At 52.6% G+C, this 15603-nt stretch overlaps 1 protein-coding gene and 1 long non-coding RNA gene across 2 annotated transcripts; one reads left to right on the top strand and one right to left on the bottom strand.

Annotated features, from left to right (window-relative positions):
- Positions 1–406: 406 nt before the first annotated feature.
- LOC149336926 (uncharacterized) lies at positions 407–3369 on the top strand. The gene is made up of 2 exons (XR_016284588.1): positions 407–642; positions 3116–3369. It is a non-coding gene; the product is annotated as an uncharacterized LOC149336926 (long non-coding RNA).
- A 2106-nt stretch (positions 3370–5475) lies between these two features.
- Positions 5476–10987, bottom strand: LOC149336925 (uncharacterized). Its single transcript, XM_089553212.1, has 2 exons — positions 9550–10987; positions 5476–5731 (listed from the first exon to the last, which is right to left on the bottom strand). Exons 1-2 carry the CDS (start codon positions 10708–10710, stop codon positions 5666–5668), a joined length of 1227 nt encoding a protein of 408 aa, XP_089409338.1. The 5' UTR covers positions 10711–10987; the 3' UTR covers positions 5476–5665.
- Positions 10988–15603: the final 4616 nt, after the last annotated feature.

The following is a 15603-nucleotide window of genomic DNA, read 5'->3' as shown; positions in this document are numbered from 1 at the left end:
TATTCTCAGATAGCTGTCAACTTCAAGGAGAGAGACGCAGCTGCGTTGATGGTCCCGATCGGACCATCGGGGCTGCAGCCAAAAGTTGGCGAAGCCGATGCACTGCTAGTCTTCTCGTTCCGCACGCTCACAGCGCTCTCCCACTTAAGGGGGAAAGGAGTCTCACAAAGCATGCAATTCAAGGTGCATATGTGAATTGTTCAAATTCCTGTCGCAAGCTGGCCTCAAACTTGGCTAAAATAAGTAAGCTGTAAGCCAAGAGAAATGCTATGACATAAGAGAGAATTTGCAGGATGAATGTTTGCTTAAAATTTTGGTAAATTTATTCAGGAAAACTGTCACCCCATTGAGGTCAACCAGTGATGATATTGACGAGATTTCGTGTGACTTCTAGGAGATATGGGTGTTCATCGCACCGTCGTTTCGGCGAGCGCGGTTTTGTGCCGCGCGTCTGTGCCTGTTATAGCTATGGTCTGCACGTGGCAGCGCTTTTCTATTAGCTCGGGACACGAGACTGCACAAACTAGTCAATCGCGAGCCAAGTCTAACAAGAGGCGTGCATCGACTCCCTCTGATCGGGCCACCAGCACAGCTACTACTCAAGCTTCTAAGATACAATCACGGACTCCATCAAGCCATAAGGTGAGCGGTGCAATATCCCATTTCCATCTCGCCCTCTTCTCGTTCTATTCTACACCTGCCTGAGGCCCTTCACACCCTTTCCACCGTCACTCATCTGAACTTAGGCTGCTATTAATCTTATACGATCCCTTGCACCCTTTATAATGGTCCTTCAACAAAGTACATACATCGTCCCTTCGATTCCTTGCCGCAAGCTAACGTGCAACTTGACAAGCACGTTAGATACATTCGACGACAGATGCTATGGCACCGCCTGGAACGCTCAATTTTGGTATGCGTAACATAAAGGGCTGAGAGTGTATATTGACGAATGAGATGTATAGGGCTTTCTGGAGTGATGGTGCTGGGATTGCAGTGCGCACCATACGTGCGCTTCATGACGTCACCTTATTTTTCTTGCCATCGGGGGGATTTTCTCTACCTTGTTCGAGTGCACACACTCGCCGCCGGCTTTTTTCGTAATGAGACAAGTAATGCTCTAGCTATAAAAATGATGCTGTTCGACTTCTGCTGAATCTGGTTATACAGCGAAATTATAAGCGGCTTGTCGTCGGTAACGTTGAGTGCTTGGCGTCTGTTTTTGTTTATTGGGGTTTAACTTCCCGAAGCAACTCAGGCTATGAGGGACGCCGTAGTGAAGGGCTCCTGAAATTTAGACCGCCTAGGGTTCTTTAACGTGCACTGACATCACACAGCACACGGGCGTCTAGAACTTCGCCTTCATCGAAAATCGGCAGCCCCGGCCGGGATCGGCCCCGCGTCTTTCGGGTCAGCAGCCGAGCGCCGTAATCACTGAGCCATCACGTCGGGGCTTGGCGTCTGTAACGTTGAGTGCGTAACGCCAAGTGCGTTCCGGACATTGCGTTCCAGTTCGGGACGCACGTTGAGTGCGTTCCGGGCAGCGCACCCACCCTGACGCACGTTGAGTGCGTTCCGGGCAGCGCACCCACCCTGCCACCCTGGAAGGTGGCAGTTAATGGTTGATCGCGACAGTTTGCTCACCCAATGAACGCTGCGGCCTATTACAGCCGTGCCACCTGTATGTCATAACGTTGTCAGCATTAATGCATGCAGCCCACATCTTTCTGTCTCTTCGATCACCCCACTTACGTATTAGCGTGGTTCACGCACACACTGAGGCAGGGGTCCCCCTATGCGAATTTCTTTTCGTTAAAATCAACGCAGTGTAGTACGTTTTCAACGCACAAGCAATGAACGCCGACGGCCCATGGCTTCGATGCAGCGTTTCTGCCACTGTTCTCAATGCCAAAGCGTGCAACGAACACCTGTCACTACCACCGCGTAGCTTAAAGCACGACTAAGGTGTCCACTGTCCCAGGGGGCCAGTTATGCGCCTTTTCTTTGCTTTAGAAGCTCAAGGTCATTTGAAGATAAAATTTTCACGGTCCGCGATTAAAGCCTGAGGTACCGTAGTGATGCTGTCGCTTAAAAGTTACCAATGCGTAAGCACTGTATGGTATGCTGGCGGTTTCGTGTCATCGCAAGCTTGTGCGCGCGATTTCGTCCGAAAGAATGGGTTTATTCGAAAACGAATGGTACCATCGGATAGACCATCAAAATATCTCGTACGGGAAATCGAGAGGTTGAGGTTGGGTAATCAGTTAACTATTATAGGCAATGAAGTGCGAAAAATAGCCACAATGCCCGCTATGTTGGCGGTTCCGCGTTATCACGAGCATGTCCCCAGGATTACATCTGAACGAATGGGTTTGTATGTAAAAGAACGGTACCATCGGGTGCCGCAGTGATCTGTAACGTTATTCCGAAGACCAGCGAAATTGAGCCTGTAATCACAGGCCACAAAACAGCGTTGCTTCGGCGAACAGAAATTAAACCTGGTACATGCGTTACCTTACGGCTGTAGGTTAGCGAGTAGTGTGTTACTAGAGAGCGGGGAAAATAAAATTCAGGGGCGCTTTGGCTCTCTAAAGTGCTGCAAGGCGAAAGCGTTTTCTGGCGCACTGTTTCTTTTATTTATTTTTTATTTTTCATATTTTGTTTATTTTTCATTTTTTATTTTTATTTTCATATCTTACTTTTACTTTGTTTTTATTTTTGTTTATTTTCTTATTTTTATTTTTCCTTTCCTTCACTTTGTTCCTTTTATTTTATTTATGAAACCCATGCATTCACTAGATTCGCCTTTACTCATGCTCGAACCGTGAGCCTTCTCGGCAGAGTGGTAGCGTCTCCGCTTCAAATGTCAAAGGCTCTGGTTCGATTCCCACCCTCGGCGCAGTTTCTTTTTAAGCAATAACGCCGAAAGGCGGACAAATCTGCCGACGCGTCTCTCGACACGGCTGCCGACAGCGTCTGCTAGCGACAGTATGAGGCATTAAAGGCTTTCGCCTTAATATAAAAATAAAGCATAGAAACAACGTCAATAAAAAAGTGGCTGGCGGTTGCAAAGCAGGAAATGTTGCACGAAATAACTTGTTTCTTTTGCTTGCAGTTGGTGACCACCGACACGTACTACAAAGCGCGATTTCGGACTCCACTAACCCAGGGAGCCAACTATGCTCCAGGCAGCTTTCGTTGCGCAACTTCTACGTGCAACGCCCTTTGTCCCTCGACGAAGGCAAAACAGCACCCGTTCAGACCCTGAGACCTGCAGCGCCTACCGGAAGTGTGAGCCAAGCCTCGTTAGAAAATATTGTGTACAACGTTGTCAACATGTACGATAATAAACAGAATGGACGCCGGCGACCTATTGCTATAATAAATAGGTTTCAAACGTAATGGTGGTGGTGGTGAAACTTTATTACCAGCGGATACAGAGGAGCGATCCGAAGCCGCCTCCCGCTTAAGCGACGGCTCCCTTCGGCCGTATCTCTTGCCAGGCGTTACACATTCTCCTTTCTACTGCACCCTGTTCCAACTCTCGCTTACTTCTTTGGGCTCCAGCCCACGAGTCGCTCAGCGGAAACGCACAGGCGCACACTCTCGCCCGAGATCTCAGCTGCCGAGCAGAGTGTATGATCGGCCTCCCTTCTTCCTCTGGCGCTAATATCTCACGCGCTTCTCTACTCACCACTAACACGGACATAGTCCGGCACTACCGGCTCGAAAGATGTCTCTATCCTTCCGCACACCGTGATCTAGCAAGACGCGAGGCCGTCCAATGGCGCAAACTACAAACTGGCAGTTTTCCATACCCCCTCTTATACAGCAAGATCTTTCCGCAACAGATAGACCCCATGTGCAAACACTGCTCAACTCCAGCCACTCTCATACACATGGTGTGGACTTGTACACATTACAACACAAACAACCCAAACACCCCAGAGACGTGGGAGTCTCTCCCGCGTACTTCCGAGCCGGCAGACCAACACCGGCTTATCCAGCGCGCGGTGGAGGCCGTGACATCCCAAGGGATCCCCGCCGACCTCCTCTAAGCCAGCGCAACCGGTCCTTACACTAGTCCCCTGTTTTGGGAGTAATAAAAAATTCAGGGGGCACTTTGACTATCTAAAGTGGGTAGAGGCGGAAGCGTTTTCCGCACCACCTTCACTGTTTCTGTGGCACTGGTGGCGTCACATATAATTGAGTACTAATTACTAAGTGATGACAAATCACTAATTAATGGTTAATTACTGATTAATGCCTGAATACCAATTAATTGCTGATTAATGACGCTTAAGCTTCGCCTTTAGGAGTGGAACGCGACAGCGCGTTGTAGCGCTGCCAGGGAGTCCACGGAACGCCACCACCCGTTCGGCGCGATGCCTTGCCCTTTGAACGCAACGCTTTTTGAGGAAAGCACATGGCGCAGTAATTCTCTGTCATCTCGGTGGACACCTGAACCACACCGTAGAGGAAGGGAGGAAGTGGAAGTGAAAGAAGATAGATAAAGAGGAGCCGTAATGAAGAAAATGAAAATGTATTTGAGGAAAGGAAATTACGCAGTAACTGCGTCACAAAATTCAGGGGGGCACTTTTTTGACCTAAAGTGTGGTCACTGATGTGTGGTTAAGATGTTAAGCTTCGCCCCTAAGAGTGGAACGCGACAGCGTCTTGCAACACTGCCAAGGAGTCCATAGAACGCCATCGCCCATTCGGTTCTACGCCTCGCTCGTCGGTAAATTGGTTTTTGAGGAAAGGAAATGTATCTGTCTCTCATTTGTCAGTGGACACCTAAACCTCGCCGGAAGGGAATGGAGGAGGATGAGAGTGAGTGAAGACACAGTATTCACTAGACGCGCCTTTGTTCATTCCAACCCATCGAGCTGGCAAAAAAAAAAAAGAGCTGGCATGGCGGAGTGGACATGCTCGTCTCTCACGCCGAAGACCGGGGTTCGATTCCTGAGCTCGACCAATTTCTTAATCGGTTTTATTTATTTATATGGCCTGATTAATAAAGCTAATTAGGCTAATTGGGTAATTAAGGAATTTACTAAGCTCAGTCCCACTTACTTGGAGCATCACTATACGATCCCTTCAATTGGTTGCATGGTTACTAGCCAAAGTACAATTGGCCCCGTTTGAAATTCGCGCACTTTGACGTCACGACCGTTTCCACCAATTGAAAAGCGTGACATTTTCTGTCGACAACTGCTGCTTACAAAGATGAGACATTAAAGGCTTCCGCCGTAAAAAGAAATCACCACCACCACCCTTCGGCAGCGGCGACGTCTTGAGCCAGCTGGAGGACATTAATCTGTGTTCTCAAATGGGGCCTGACATTAGAGGCTCCCAATGGTCAGAGTCGGTAATGTTGTTGCGTCTGAAGGAAGGATGAAAGGGAAAGAGCACGGGCCTGCGCACTGGCTCAGGTTGGCCACAATCGCTGCCACGTGCTGAGGAGAGTTGAGAGAGAGAGAGAAAACTTTATTTACAAAGGAATTCGGGGCACGCCCCAGGGTCCCCGCACGACCCCACTTCACTCAAGTGTTTATGTTCCTGAGGTCCATAACACTGGCAGCACGGCCGGTGGCGATGGTCTGCACGGCCAGGTCCTCCGAGTGCAGCAGGGTCTCCCAGTCCTCCCAGGTCTTGAGGTTCTCTAGGTCCCGCGGGGGAGGGTCCGCCGGGCAGAGGGAAAGGATGTGGAGGGAAGAAGCGAAGGGTTCTGGGCATAGGGCGCAAGCAGGAGTGGGGAAGGAGGGATGATAGTGGGTTAGGGTAAGGGGCGAGGGGAGAGTATGTGTTTGTAATCTGCGCCAGAGTGTTGCGTGTATGTTATCTAGGGAGGGGTGGGGCGGGGGGTAGAGCAGGCGAGAGGCTCTGTATGCCTGGGTCAGCTCACTGAATGAGTGCATGCGATCCTTCGTGAATCCCCGATCCGAGGCCACCTGAGCCCGGTTTAAAGAACCTCGGGCTAAAAGGTTGGCGGCCTCGTTTCCGGGATTCCCGGAGTGCGCAGGCACCCATATCAGCTCCACTTGGCGGGGCGGGGGTGCATCGGGCGAGTCCAGTATGCCAAAAGCAGGGACATGAACTCGGCCTCGAGCAAAATTTAGAATCGCAGTTTTAGAGTCAGTTAAAATATACCGGGCTTCCGTGCGGGTTATAGCAAGTGCAATGGCGGCTTCCTCTGCAGCCTCTGGGGACGTATCTGGAGGGAGAGGTAGTGTGAGGAGGGTGGATGAAGAGGAGTCCACCGCAGCTGCTTTCGCTTCATCACCCGTGCAGGCAGCGTCCACCCATACGGCGTCCGGCTGGGGGCCGTACGCTCGATGGAGTGCCTTCGCACGGGCTCTGCGGCGCTGCTCATGGTGGGACGGGTGCATATTCCTCGGGAGCGGCCTGATAAGAAGCTCTCGGTGAAGGGATCGTGGGATGGCGAGAAGGGTTGGGTCGTTGGCCGGTATTTTGATTCCCAGGGAGTCCAGGATATACCGACCTGTGGAAGTTTTTGTGAGCCTGATGTATTGGGCCTGTCGGTGGGCCTCCACCAGTTCCCCGATCGTGTTGTGGAGGCCCAGGCCTAGTAATCTGTCTGTGGGTGTGTTGAGGGGAAGATGAAGTGCTACCTTGAATGCCTTGCGAATCAAAGCATCCAAAGCGTTTATGTCATGTTTGGATAGTTGTAAGTATGGGGTAGTGTACAGTACACGGCTGAGGACAAAGGCATGAATGAGGCGACATAGGTCGCGCTCCTTCATGCCTCTATGATGTCCCGAAACCCTGCGGATGAGGTGCGATATCGCGCCTGCAACCTGCTTGAGTTTCTTGAGGGTAGTGGTGTTTTTGCCATCGTTCTGGATGTGCAAGCCCAATACACGGAGGGTGCCAACCTCAGGTACCGGGTAACCATTCAATTCAATGGCAATGGGGGAGCGGGGACAGCGGTGGTTCTTAGGCCGGATGAGGAGCAGTTCGGACTTCTCTGGGGAGCAAGACAGTCCGATGGTCCGTGCGTAATTTTGGGTGAGGGTGGCTGCTTCCTGTAAGGTGTTCTCTATGTCGCCGTCACTGCCGTGGGTGGTCCACAGGGTGATATCGTCGGCATAAAGAGTGTGCTTGAGGTGGGGAATAGTTGCCAATTTCCGGGCGAGGGGTATGAGGGTTATGTTAAAGAGAAAGGGGGAAAGGACGGACCCTTGAGGGGTGCCGATACTCTGAAGTGTGTAGGAGGTGGAAGACAGAGGGCCGAAGTGTATCTCAGCCGTGCGGTCAGTCAGGAATGCTTGAATGTAGGCATACGTGCGCACACCCACATTCAATGGGGATAGAGCAGTCATGATCGCCTGATGTTCAATGCGATCAAAAGCTTTGGAGAGATCCAAAGCTAAGACTGCCTTGGTGTGACCTGGAAGAATCGGGTCAAAAAGGTCGTGTGTGAGTTGCAGCATGGCATCCTGTGCGGATAGATGAGGGCGGAATCCCACCATGCTATGCGGGTAGAGATTGTTGTCCGCCATGTGACTTGTGAGTCTCGCTAACACAACATGCTCGAGGAGCTTCCCAAGGCATGAGGTTAGCGAAATCGGGCGAAGGTTTTGAATGGTGAGTGGTTTGTTGGGTTTTGGTATAAATATTACCTTCGCGTGGCGCCAGGACTGCGGGAGGTTACCCTCCCTCCAGCACTGGTTGAAGTATTTCGTAATGTGGGTGATCGATTGGTCATCCAGATTACGGAGCATGGAGTCTGTGATTTGGTCTGCACCAGGTGCGGAGTTGGCGCGGAGAGTCAGGAGGGCCGCTCTCACTTCCGTCTCCGTGATGTCGGTGTCGAGTGTTGGATTTGCTTGTCCTGTGTAGTGCGGTAGAGGTATGGGGCCGCCTGGAGATGTGTACATGGTTTGAAGTGTGTCTAGAAGGGTGTCGGGATCGTCAATGTGTTCATGTGTGAGGCGTGTCACGTGGTGCTGTGCTGCTGATTTGGTGCGTGTGGGGTCAATGAGGTGTCGGAGGAGTTGCCATGCACGTTTGCTGGACAGGTTTCCGGCGATGCCGTCACATATCTGTCCCCAGTTGGATCGACAGAGCTCCTCAGAGTGCTGTTGGATTTGTGTCTGCAGCGCGGAGAGCCGCTTTTTAAGTGTTCTGTTGTGTTTGTTGCCTTTCCAGCGTTCCAGGATGCTGTGATAAGCCTCCCAGAGGTGGGCTAGGCGTGTGTCAGGGGTCGGTGTTTCGGTTGTAGTTTCAATGTGTCGCGTGTTGTGGTGAACGTCATGCTTGAGTGATTGCACCCATGCATCGATGTCTGCGATGGGAGTGTCTGGGAGGGCGGTGCGTGCAGCGCGAAAGGCATCCCAGTTAATGAGTTCGTGTGTCATATTTGCGTGACGGGGTGGTTTGTATGGGACAGTGATTTGTATAATGTAATGATCACTGCCCAGTGTATGTTGTGTTCTGTTCCAGGTAACGCCGCGGATACAGCGGCTCAGCGTCAGGTCCGGACTGGTGTCCATGCTGACACTGTTGCCGATCCGCGTAGGCGTCTGAAACGTGTTGTGCACAGTGAGTTGGAGGTTCTGCAGGAGCAGCCAGAGCCTGCGACCTCGATGTGTCGTGGTTGTGTATCCCCAGTCAGTATGCTGACTGTTGAAGTCCCCACCGATGAGTAGGGGATGTTTCCCTGCTAGATGGTGTAGCTTTCGCAGAAGTGATTCTAGCGGGGCCATCGGCAGGGACGGGGGGTGGTATATGTTTGCTATAAATGTAGAAGGAAGTGAATGTGTGTGATGTATAATTTCCGTGATCACGCAGGGCGTCTCAGACGTAATGTGATGAGTTTTGTAGGTGAGGCTGCGGTGGATGAGTGTGGACGCCCTGGGTGTGTTAGTGGTATCGGAGTGTGTAGATGTGTAGCTGGGGAGGGTTGCTCGGTGTGCAGTCTCCTGGAGAAGAAGTATGTGGGGCGTGGGTGTGATGGTGGGAAGGAGAAGTTGCAGAGGTGCGCGCTTTGCCCTGAAGCCGCGGCAGTTCCAAGTTATAATGGGGAGATAATTAGTGTTCCCCCCCGCCATATTGGATGGTGGGGGGATTGAGGAGGGTATTAAGACGGGTGTCAATAGGTATGTGTGGCTCAGGGAAGGTGTTTTGTGCTTGTGGAGGTAGGATGGGGGGAGTGGAGGGGGTTTGAAGTTGGGTGAAGCGATGGGTAAGATTATGCTCCAAGAGCTCCATCATCTTGGTAAGCATAGCGTCCATGCGCTGCTCAAGTTTTTCGGTGAGGGCGGCGGCAAGGTGATTGAATCTGGCCTCGAGGCGGGCGTCTAGCTCCTTTAGTTTATGGTCAAATTTTGCTTCGAGTGCTGCTAATTTAGCGTCTATTTCTGGGGGCACGGGAGGGGGTGTGGCGTCTGTGGTGCGCTGTTTCTTTGTAGGAGGGGTGCTCGAAGTGTCTGTGGATGATGAGCTCGAATTAATGACAGGGGGTGCGGGTTGAGGGGGCATGGAGGGGGCGGGGGTGCTTAGGAGAGAGGAAAGGCGGCTTACCTCGTCACGCAAGGCCTTGAGTTCCTGGTCTCTCGGGTCTGCCTGGGAGGACTGGGGTGGTGTGGGTTGACGGGTGGTTTTGCCGGAAACGCGGTCTGCCCAGGTGAGACGCGTGGCGTTCTTGCTGCCATTCTGCCGGCTTGTAGAAGGCGACCGGGAAGCCGTCGAGCTGCGTCTGCTGGCTGTGCCTAGTTGATCGCAGCGGGAAAGCCGCGATGTACCCGGAGGAGAGAGAGCGTTCTTCGGGGACGCTAGTTTGCGGCCCCGTCCCTTGCAGTTCCCTGTGCCGGTCATATGAGGGCCTCCGCAGAGAATGCAGCTGGGGGTGCATGAGGGCACATCTTCCTTTGGGTGGGACTGCCCACAGCGGGGGCACTTATGGGATCTTGGGTGGACACACACGTCTGTCCGGTGACCAGGGACGCGGCAGTTAGTGCAGGCGTCTATATGCCCTCGATAGGGTGTGCACCTGTGGAGGGCTCCTCCATAAAGGACGGCGCGTGGGACAGGTCCAGCTCGGAAAGTGATTAGGATCGAACGCGTGGAGCCCATTCGGCGGGCGTCCACGATTAGGGCGTCTGGGTTGCCGGTGATCAGGTCTTGCAGGAGCTCTGTCGGGGTCTCATTCCAATAAGCATTGGAGATGACTCCGCGTACCGCTCCATCCGGCGGGGCTATATAAGCTGCGACGGCGAAGTCCTTGCCTTGGTTTTTGATGCTGGTTACGCTAACCAGGGCAAGCGCGTCAGCTTTTATGGGCGTGCTTACGGTGCACGTATTGTTTACGGGGTGTACCCTGATTTGGGTACGCGTTGGTTCGTGTAGCTGGGACGCCGCTTGAAGGATGGCTTCCCGTAGTTGTCGGGGTGGAAGCAGGTCCAGCTGCAGCCCGCCTCGTGATCTGAACACGACCTTGTATTCTGCAGCAGGAAGCGGCGGCTGCTGCCGCGAACGCTGCGCAGCTGTGCGCGTTGCTTGTAGGTGCGCTGACTTGTCAAGGCGCGCAGACTTGGGGGCACCGGTAGCAGAGGCTGCGGCCTCCTGGCTTCGGGATGGTGAAAGGACGTCCTTGGAGAGGGCAGGCACACTAAGAATGTGCGTCCAGTCCCTTGGGTCGTAGTCGTGGGGGTTAAGAACCTCTCCCTGCACCTGCACCTCCATGATGGTGTTGGTGGCGGAAGCGTCCGACGCAGTAGGCCTAGCTCCCAGCGGAGCGAGGCCTAGCTCAGGCGAAGAGGTCACAAAGAAAGGGCCGTGGGTGCCCGAAAAATGGCTTAGGCGAGCCAAAAATTGATGGCGTGTGGCACTCACATTCGTAGATCAGTGGATGGTGAAATTTGGGCCGATGATGCTGGCGATTGGCGAATTCCGCTGTCTTTGTGCGGAGCCGATGTGGGGTGCGTCTGTACTACTCGGCCCGTAGCGGTCACTCAGGAGAGTTGAAAGGTGTGAGAAGATCGAAAAACAGACGCGCGTCCCACAATGCGTCCGCCGACGCTACGACGCCGGCTGTAGCGAATACACCGAGCCAGTCAGTAATGCAGTGACTCGCGGGCAGGGACTCCTTGATGTGGTTTCTGAGGAAATGAATTGGTGCTGTAAATGTCTCACATCTCGATGTAAGGGAAGGAATAAAGGTGGGAGCGAAAGAAGATCCAGTTCCGCTTGTGTGCCACAAAGTTGTCAATGCTAACGCATGTAGCGCACATCTCTTTCTCATCGCCCCACGTGCCTACAAGCGCGATTCAGGTATTCACTCACCCAGAGAGCCAGTTATGCGCACTTTCTTTCCTTAAAATCATCGAACTCTAGTACGTCGTCAACGCCGACGCTAATGAGCGCAATGAACGCCGACGGCCTACAGGTTGAGTGCCGCGTTTCTGGCACAACGTTGTCAATGCCAACGCCAGCAGCGCACATTTGTCACTACTTGTACCTAGCCTATAACGCGACTGAGCTGTCCATTGCTCCAAGAGGGCAGTTATGCAACTTTCCTATTCTTTCCAAGGTCATGCTCCATTGTTTTTGTAGCTTACGGCGCGACTAAGGTGTCCACTTTCCCGGGGGGGGGGGGGGGGGGGGGGGGGGGTTCGCGCCTTCACTTCAGAAACTCAAGGTCATTTGAAGGTGAAAACTAGGCACACGGCGATCGAAGCGCGAGGTCCCGTAGTGAAGCTTTTGCTTCAAAACATAATTCGATGTCTGTCTGCGCAATTTGCTATTTTGTTTAATGTGATCTGGCCTCTAGTATCGGTTTTCTCTCTGCCCCAAAAAGAACACAGAGGATTGAAATCCCGAATTGCCAGGTATGAGTGGGTGGTTAACGAGCACCAAAAAGACCAAGACTAAGGGAAGAAGCTATACTTTTCCTCAAAGAAATCTGCCTCTCCCGTAACCGAGAGTAGAGTAAGCATGAAATGTTTACGGGCATAATGCGAAGCGCACGCGAACACGACGAGACGCAGGCCTGACAAGAATGTATATGCAGCGCGTTCGAAGCTGCCCGAAGTGCGTAGAGGCAAAAGCGTTTTCAGCACCATTTTGCGTATGTGACACTGGTGATGTTACCACTGGATTCTCTGCCATCTCGGTGGACACCCGAGCCGCACCGTACAGGAAGGGAGGAACGTCACCACCCGTTCGGCGCGATGCGTTGCCCTTTGAACGAAACGCTTTTTGAGGAAAGGAAATGGTGCAGTGATTCTCTGTCATCTCGGTGGACACCCGAACCGCACTATACAGGAAGGGAGGAACGCCACCACCCGTTCCGCGCGAAGATACCGGCGCTTGTATGCCGGTCCTCTAGGAGGGCTTAGAGAGTCTCGTTAAATCTCGTACGGTGCCCGGATGTTCTCGTTTCAGTGCCCGGATGAGTGGAATTCAGTGCCCGGATGTTGGCTCTGGGTCTTGGCGTGACTATTACCACACTGCCGACAACGGGAGCTAAAAGCATTTCATGCTTAAATACTGTGGCATGTATGTGCTTTTTATACGCGTTATTAGAAATCGGAAATTATAATTCCATGCGTTATCAAACGCACAGGTCGACTGATATCTTGATAAACATTGAGAAGGCACTGGCGGCAGTTATTTTTGTGACTCGTTTGGAGACCAACCGGCGCTTGCATGCCGGTCGCGTAGGAGGGCTTATAGACTCTCGTTAAATCTTGTTAAGTCTCGTACGGTGCCCGGATGTTCTTGTTTCAGAGCCCGGATGACAGTCCCCGGATGAGTGGATTTCAGTGCCCGGATGATGGCTCTCGGTCTCGACGTGACGTCACCACAATGCCGACAACGGGAGCTAAAAACATTTCATGCTTAAAAATCTCTTCCTCTCCCGTAACCGAGAGTAGAGTAAGCATGAAATGTTTACGGGCCTAATGTCATCTCGGTGGACACCCGAACCGAACCGTACAGGAAGGGAGGAACGCCACCACCCGTTCAGCGCGATGCCTTGCCATTTGAACGCAAGGTTTTTTGAGGAAAGGAAATGCTGCCATCTCGGTGGACACCCGAACCGCACCGTAAAGGAAGGGAGGAACGCCACCACCCGTTCGGCGCGATGCCTTGCCCTTTGAACGCAGCACTTCTCCCCCGGGCCCCTGTGCGCCTGCGCGGCTTTGCTTCGATGCGCGAAGCCCCTAAGAGATCACGTATGACAACGAAGTGTATCGTGGAATTTATGTGCTTTTTGCACGCGTTATTAGAAATCGGAAATTATAATTCCGTGCTTATCAATCGCGCAGATCGACTGATATCTTGATAACCACTGAGAAGGAACACGCAGCAGTTATTTTTTGTGACTCCTTTGGAGACCAACCGGCGCTTGCATACCGGTCGCGTAGGAGCGCTGTCGTTAAATCTCGTTAAGTCTCGTACGGTGCCCGGATGTTCTCGTTTCAGAGCCCGGATGACTGGAATTCAGTGCCCGGATGATGGCTCTCGGTCTCGACGTGACGTCACCACAATGCCGACAACGGGAGCTAAAAGCATTTCATGCTTAAAAAAACCAGCGCTCGATTTGTCCAGCGGGTAAGGCGTCGCGCCGAACGGGCGCTGGCGCTCCTTGGACTCCCTGGCAGCGCTGCAAGACGCGGTCATGCTGCACTCTTGAACACAAAGCTTAAACGTCCTTAAAATTTTGAAGCGAAAAGCTTCACTACGCTAGTCAAAACCGCTCTTAGCCTGAGCTGGCGTATGTCGGAGCAGTAGTGACGTCACGCACGGCGCAGGCTACTGCGCATGTGCGCTGCCGCTTCTGACACCTCGCCGCAGCCGTGCGCAGTGCCCATTTTATTTTTTATTTTTTATTTATTTCATACTGCAGATCATCTTACAGATCCAAGCAGAACAAGATAACACAGATACACGGATAACAAGTAAAATAAAAAGAAATAACAAGTAAAATAGAAAGAAAAACTAAAAATAAAAATAAAAAAGGCATGCAGGATGACTATGCGCTTACATTTTATCATGTCAGAGAATTCCACTCACTGATGCTACGCGGGAAAAAGGAAAATTTAAAAGTGTCAGTTCTAGCAAAGTACGGGGTAAGTGAAAGGGGGGGGGGTATATAAGGCGCGCTTGCCCATAGAACAGGCGGACGCTGCCGCGCGCTATGCGTCACCGGTTGGCGTTGGCCGCAAGCGCGTGTTTATCCAACACCACCTAGAAGTCTTCTAGGTGGTGTTGGTTTATCGCGGATCATCGCAGCTTTTCGCTTCGAGAGAGAGAGAGAAAACTTTATTACAACAGGAATTCGGGGCACGCCCCAGGGTCCCCGCACGACCCCACTCCACTCAAGTGTTTATGTTCCTGAGGTCCATAACAATGGCAGCCCGGCCGGTGGCGATGGTCTGCACGGCCGGGTCCTTCGAGCGCAGCAGGGTCTCCCAGTCCTCCCAGGTCTTGAGGTTCTCTAGGTCCCAAGGGGGAGGGTCCGTCGGGCAGAGGGATATGATGCGGAGGGAAGAAGCGAAGGGTTCTGGGCATAGGGCGCATGCCGGAGTAGGGAAGGAGGGATGATAGTGGGCTAGGGTAAGAGGCGAGGGGAGAGTGTGTGTCTGTAATCTGCGCCAGAGTGTTGCGTGTCTGTTATCTAGGGAGGGGTGCGGCGGAGGGTAGAGCTGGCGTGAGACTCTGTATACCTGGGTCAGCTCACTGAATGAGCGCATGCGCTCCTTCGTGAATCCCGCATCCGAGGCCACCTGAGCCCGGTTTAAAGAACCTCGGGCTAAAAGGTTGGCGGCCTCGCTTCCGGGATTCCCGGTGTGCGCAAGCACCCATATCAGCTCCACTTGGCGGGGCGGGGGTGCATCGGGCGAGTCCAGTATGCCAAAAGCAGGAACATGGATTCGGCCTCGAGCAAAATTTAGAATCGCAGTTTTTGAATCACTGAAAATGTACCAGGCTTCCGTGCGGGTGATTGCGAGTGCAATGGCGGCTTCCTCTGCAGCCTCTGGGGAGGTGTCGGAAGGGAGAAGTAGTGTGATGAGGGCGGATAAAGAGGAGTCCCCCATAGCTGCTGTCGCTTCATCACCCGTGCAGGCAGCGTCCACCCATACGGCGTCCGGCTGGGAGCCGTACGCTCTATGGAGTGCCTTCGCACGGGCTCTGCGGCGCTGTCATGGTGGGACGGGTGCATGCTCCTCGGGAGCGGCCTGATGAGGAGTTCCCAGTGAAGGAATCGTGGGATGGCGAGGAGGGTTGGGTCGTTGGCCGGTATTCTGATTCCGCTTCGAAATAACCAGGCTTAACCGTAGCTAAGCCCCAGCCAATTTTTTTTGACGGCCCCTTTCATTATAGAAGACTTAACGGCGTTCCAGGTACATGAAACAGGACGCTGAAAGAGAATTACAAAAACCTGTTATATATGAACAACATGTAAGGCATCCAGGGACTGCCATTAACAACTTTAGGTGCAGCCTCAAGCACAGCGCGTAAACGGCTGTGACGATTTCTATCTTTTGCTGGCCAAAGTAGTCAGCAAAAAAACAAATACATTCTCACCACCATAGGTTTCTGCGCGCAATGTGAAAACATGCGCGAATGAAG

This window comes from Amblyomma mixtum, chromosome 7, assembly GCF_055824585.1.
Source record: "Amblyomma mixtum isolate Tamu chromosome 7, ASM5582458v1, whole genome shotgun sequence".
Classification (NCBI taxonomy): domain Eukaryota; kingdom Metazoa; phylum Arthropoda; class Arachnida; order Ixodida; family Ixodidae; genus Amblyomma; species Amblyomma mixtum.
This window is presented reverse-complemented; position numbering and strand designations above follow the sequence as displayed.

Bases quoted from the DNA above. Each gene is read 5' to 3' on its own strand.
- LOC149336925 (XM_089553212.1), bottom strand. From the start codon at position 10,710: ATGGAGGTGCAGGTGCAGGGAGAGGTTCTTAACCCCCACGACTACGAC. The intron at 5,732-9,549 runs GTAAGCCGCCTT...CCCTATGCCCAG, and splicing joins TCAAGGCCTTGCGTGACGAG to AACCCTTCGCTTCTTCCCTC.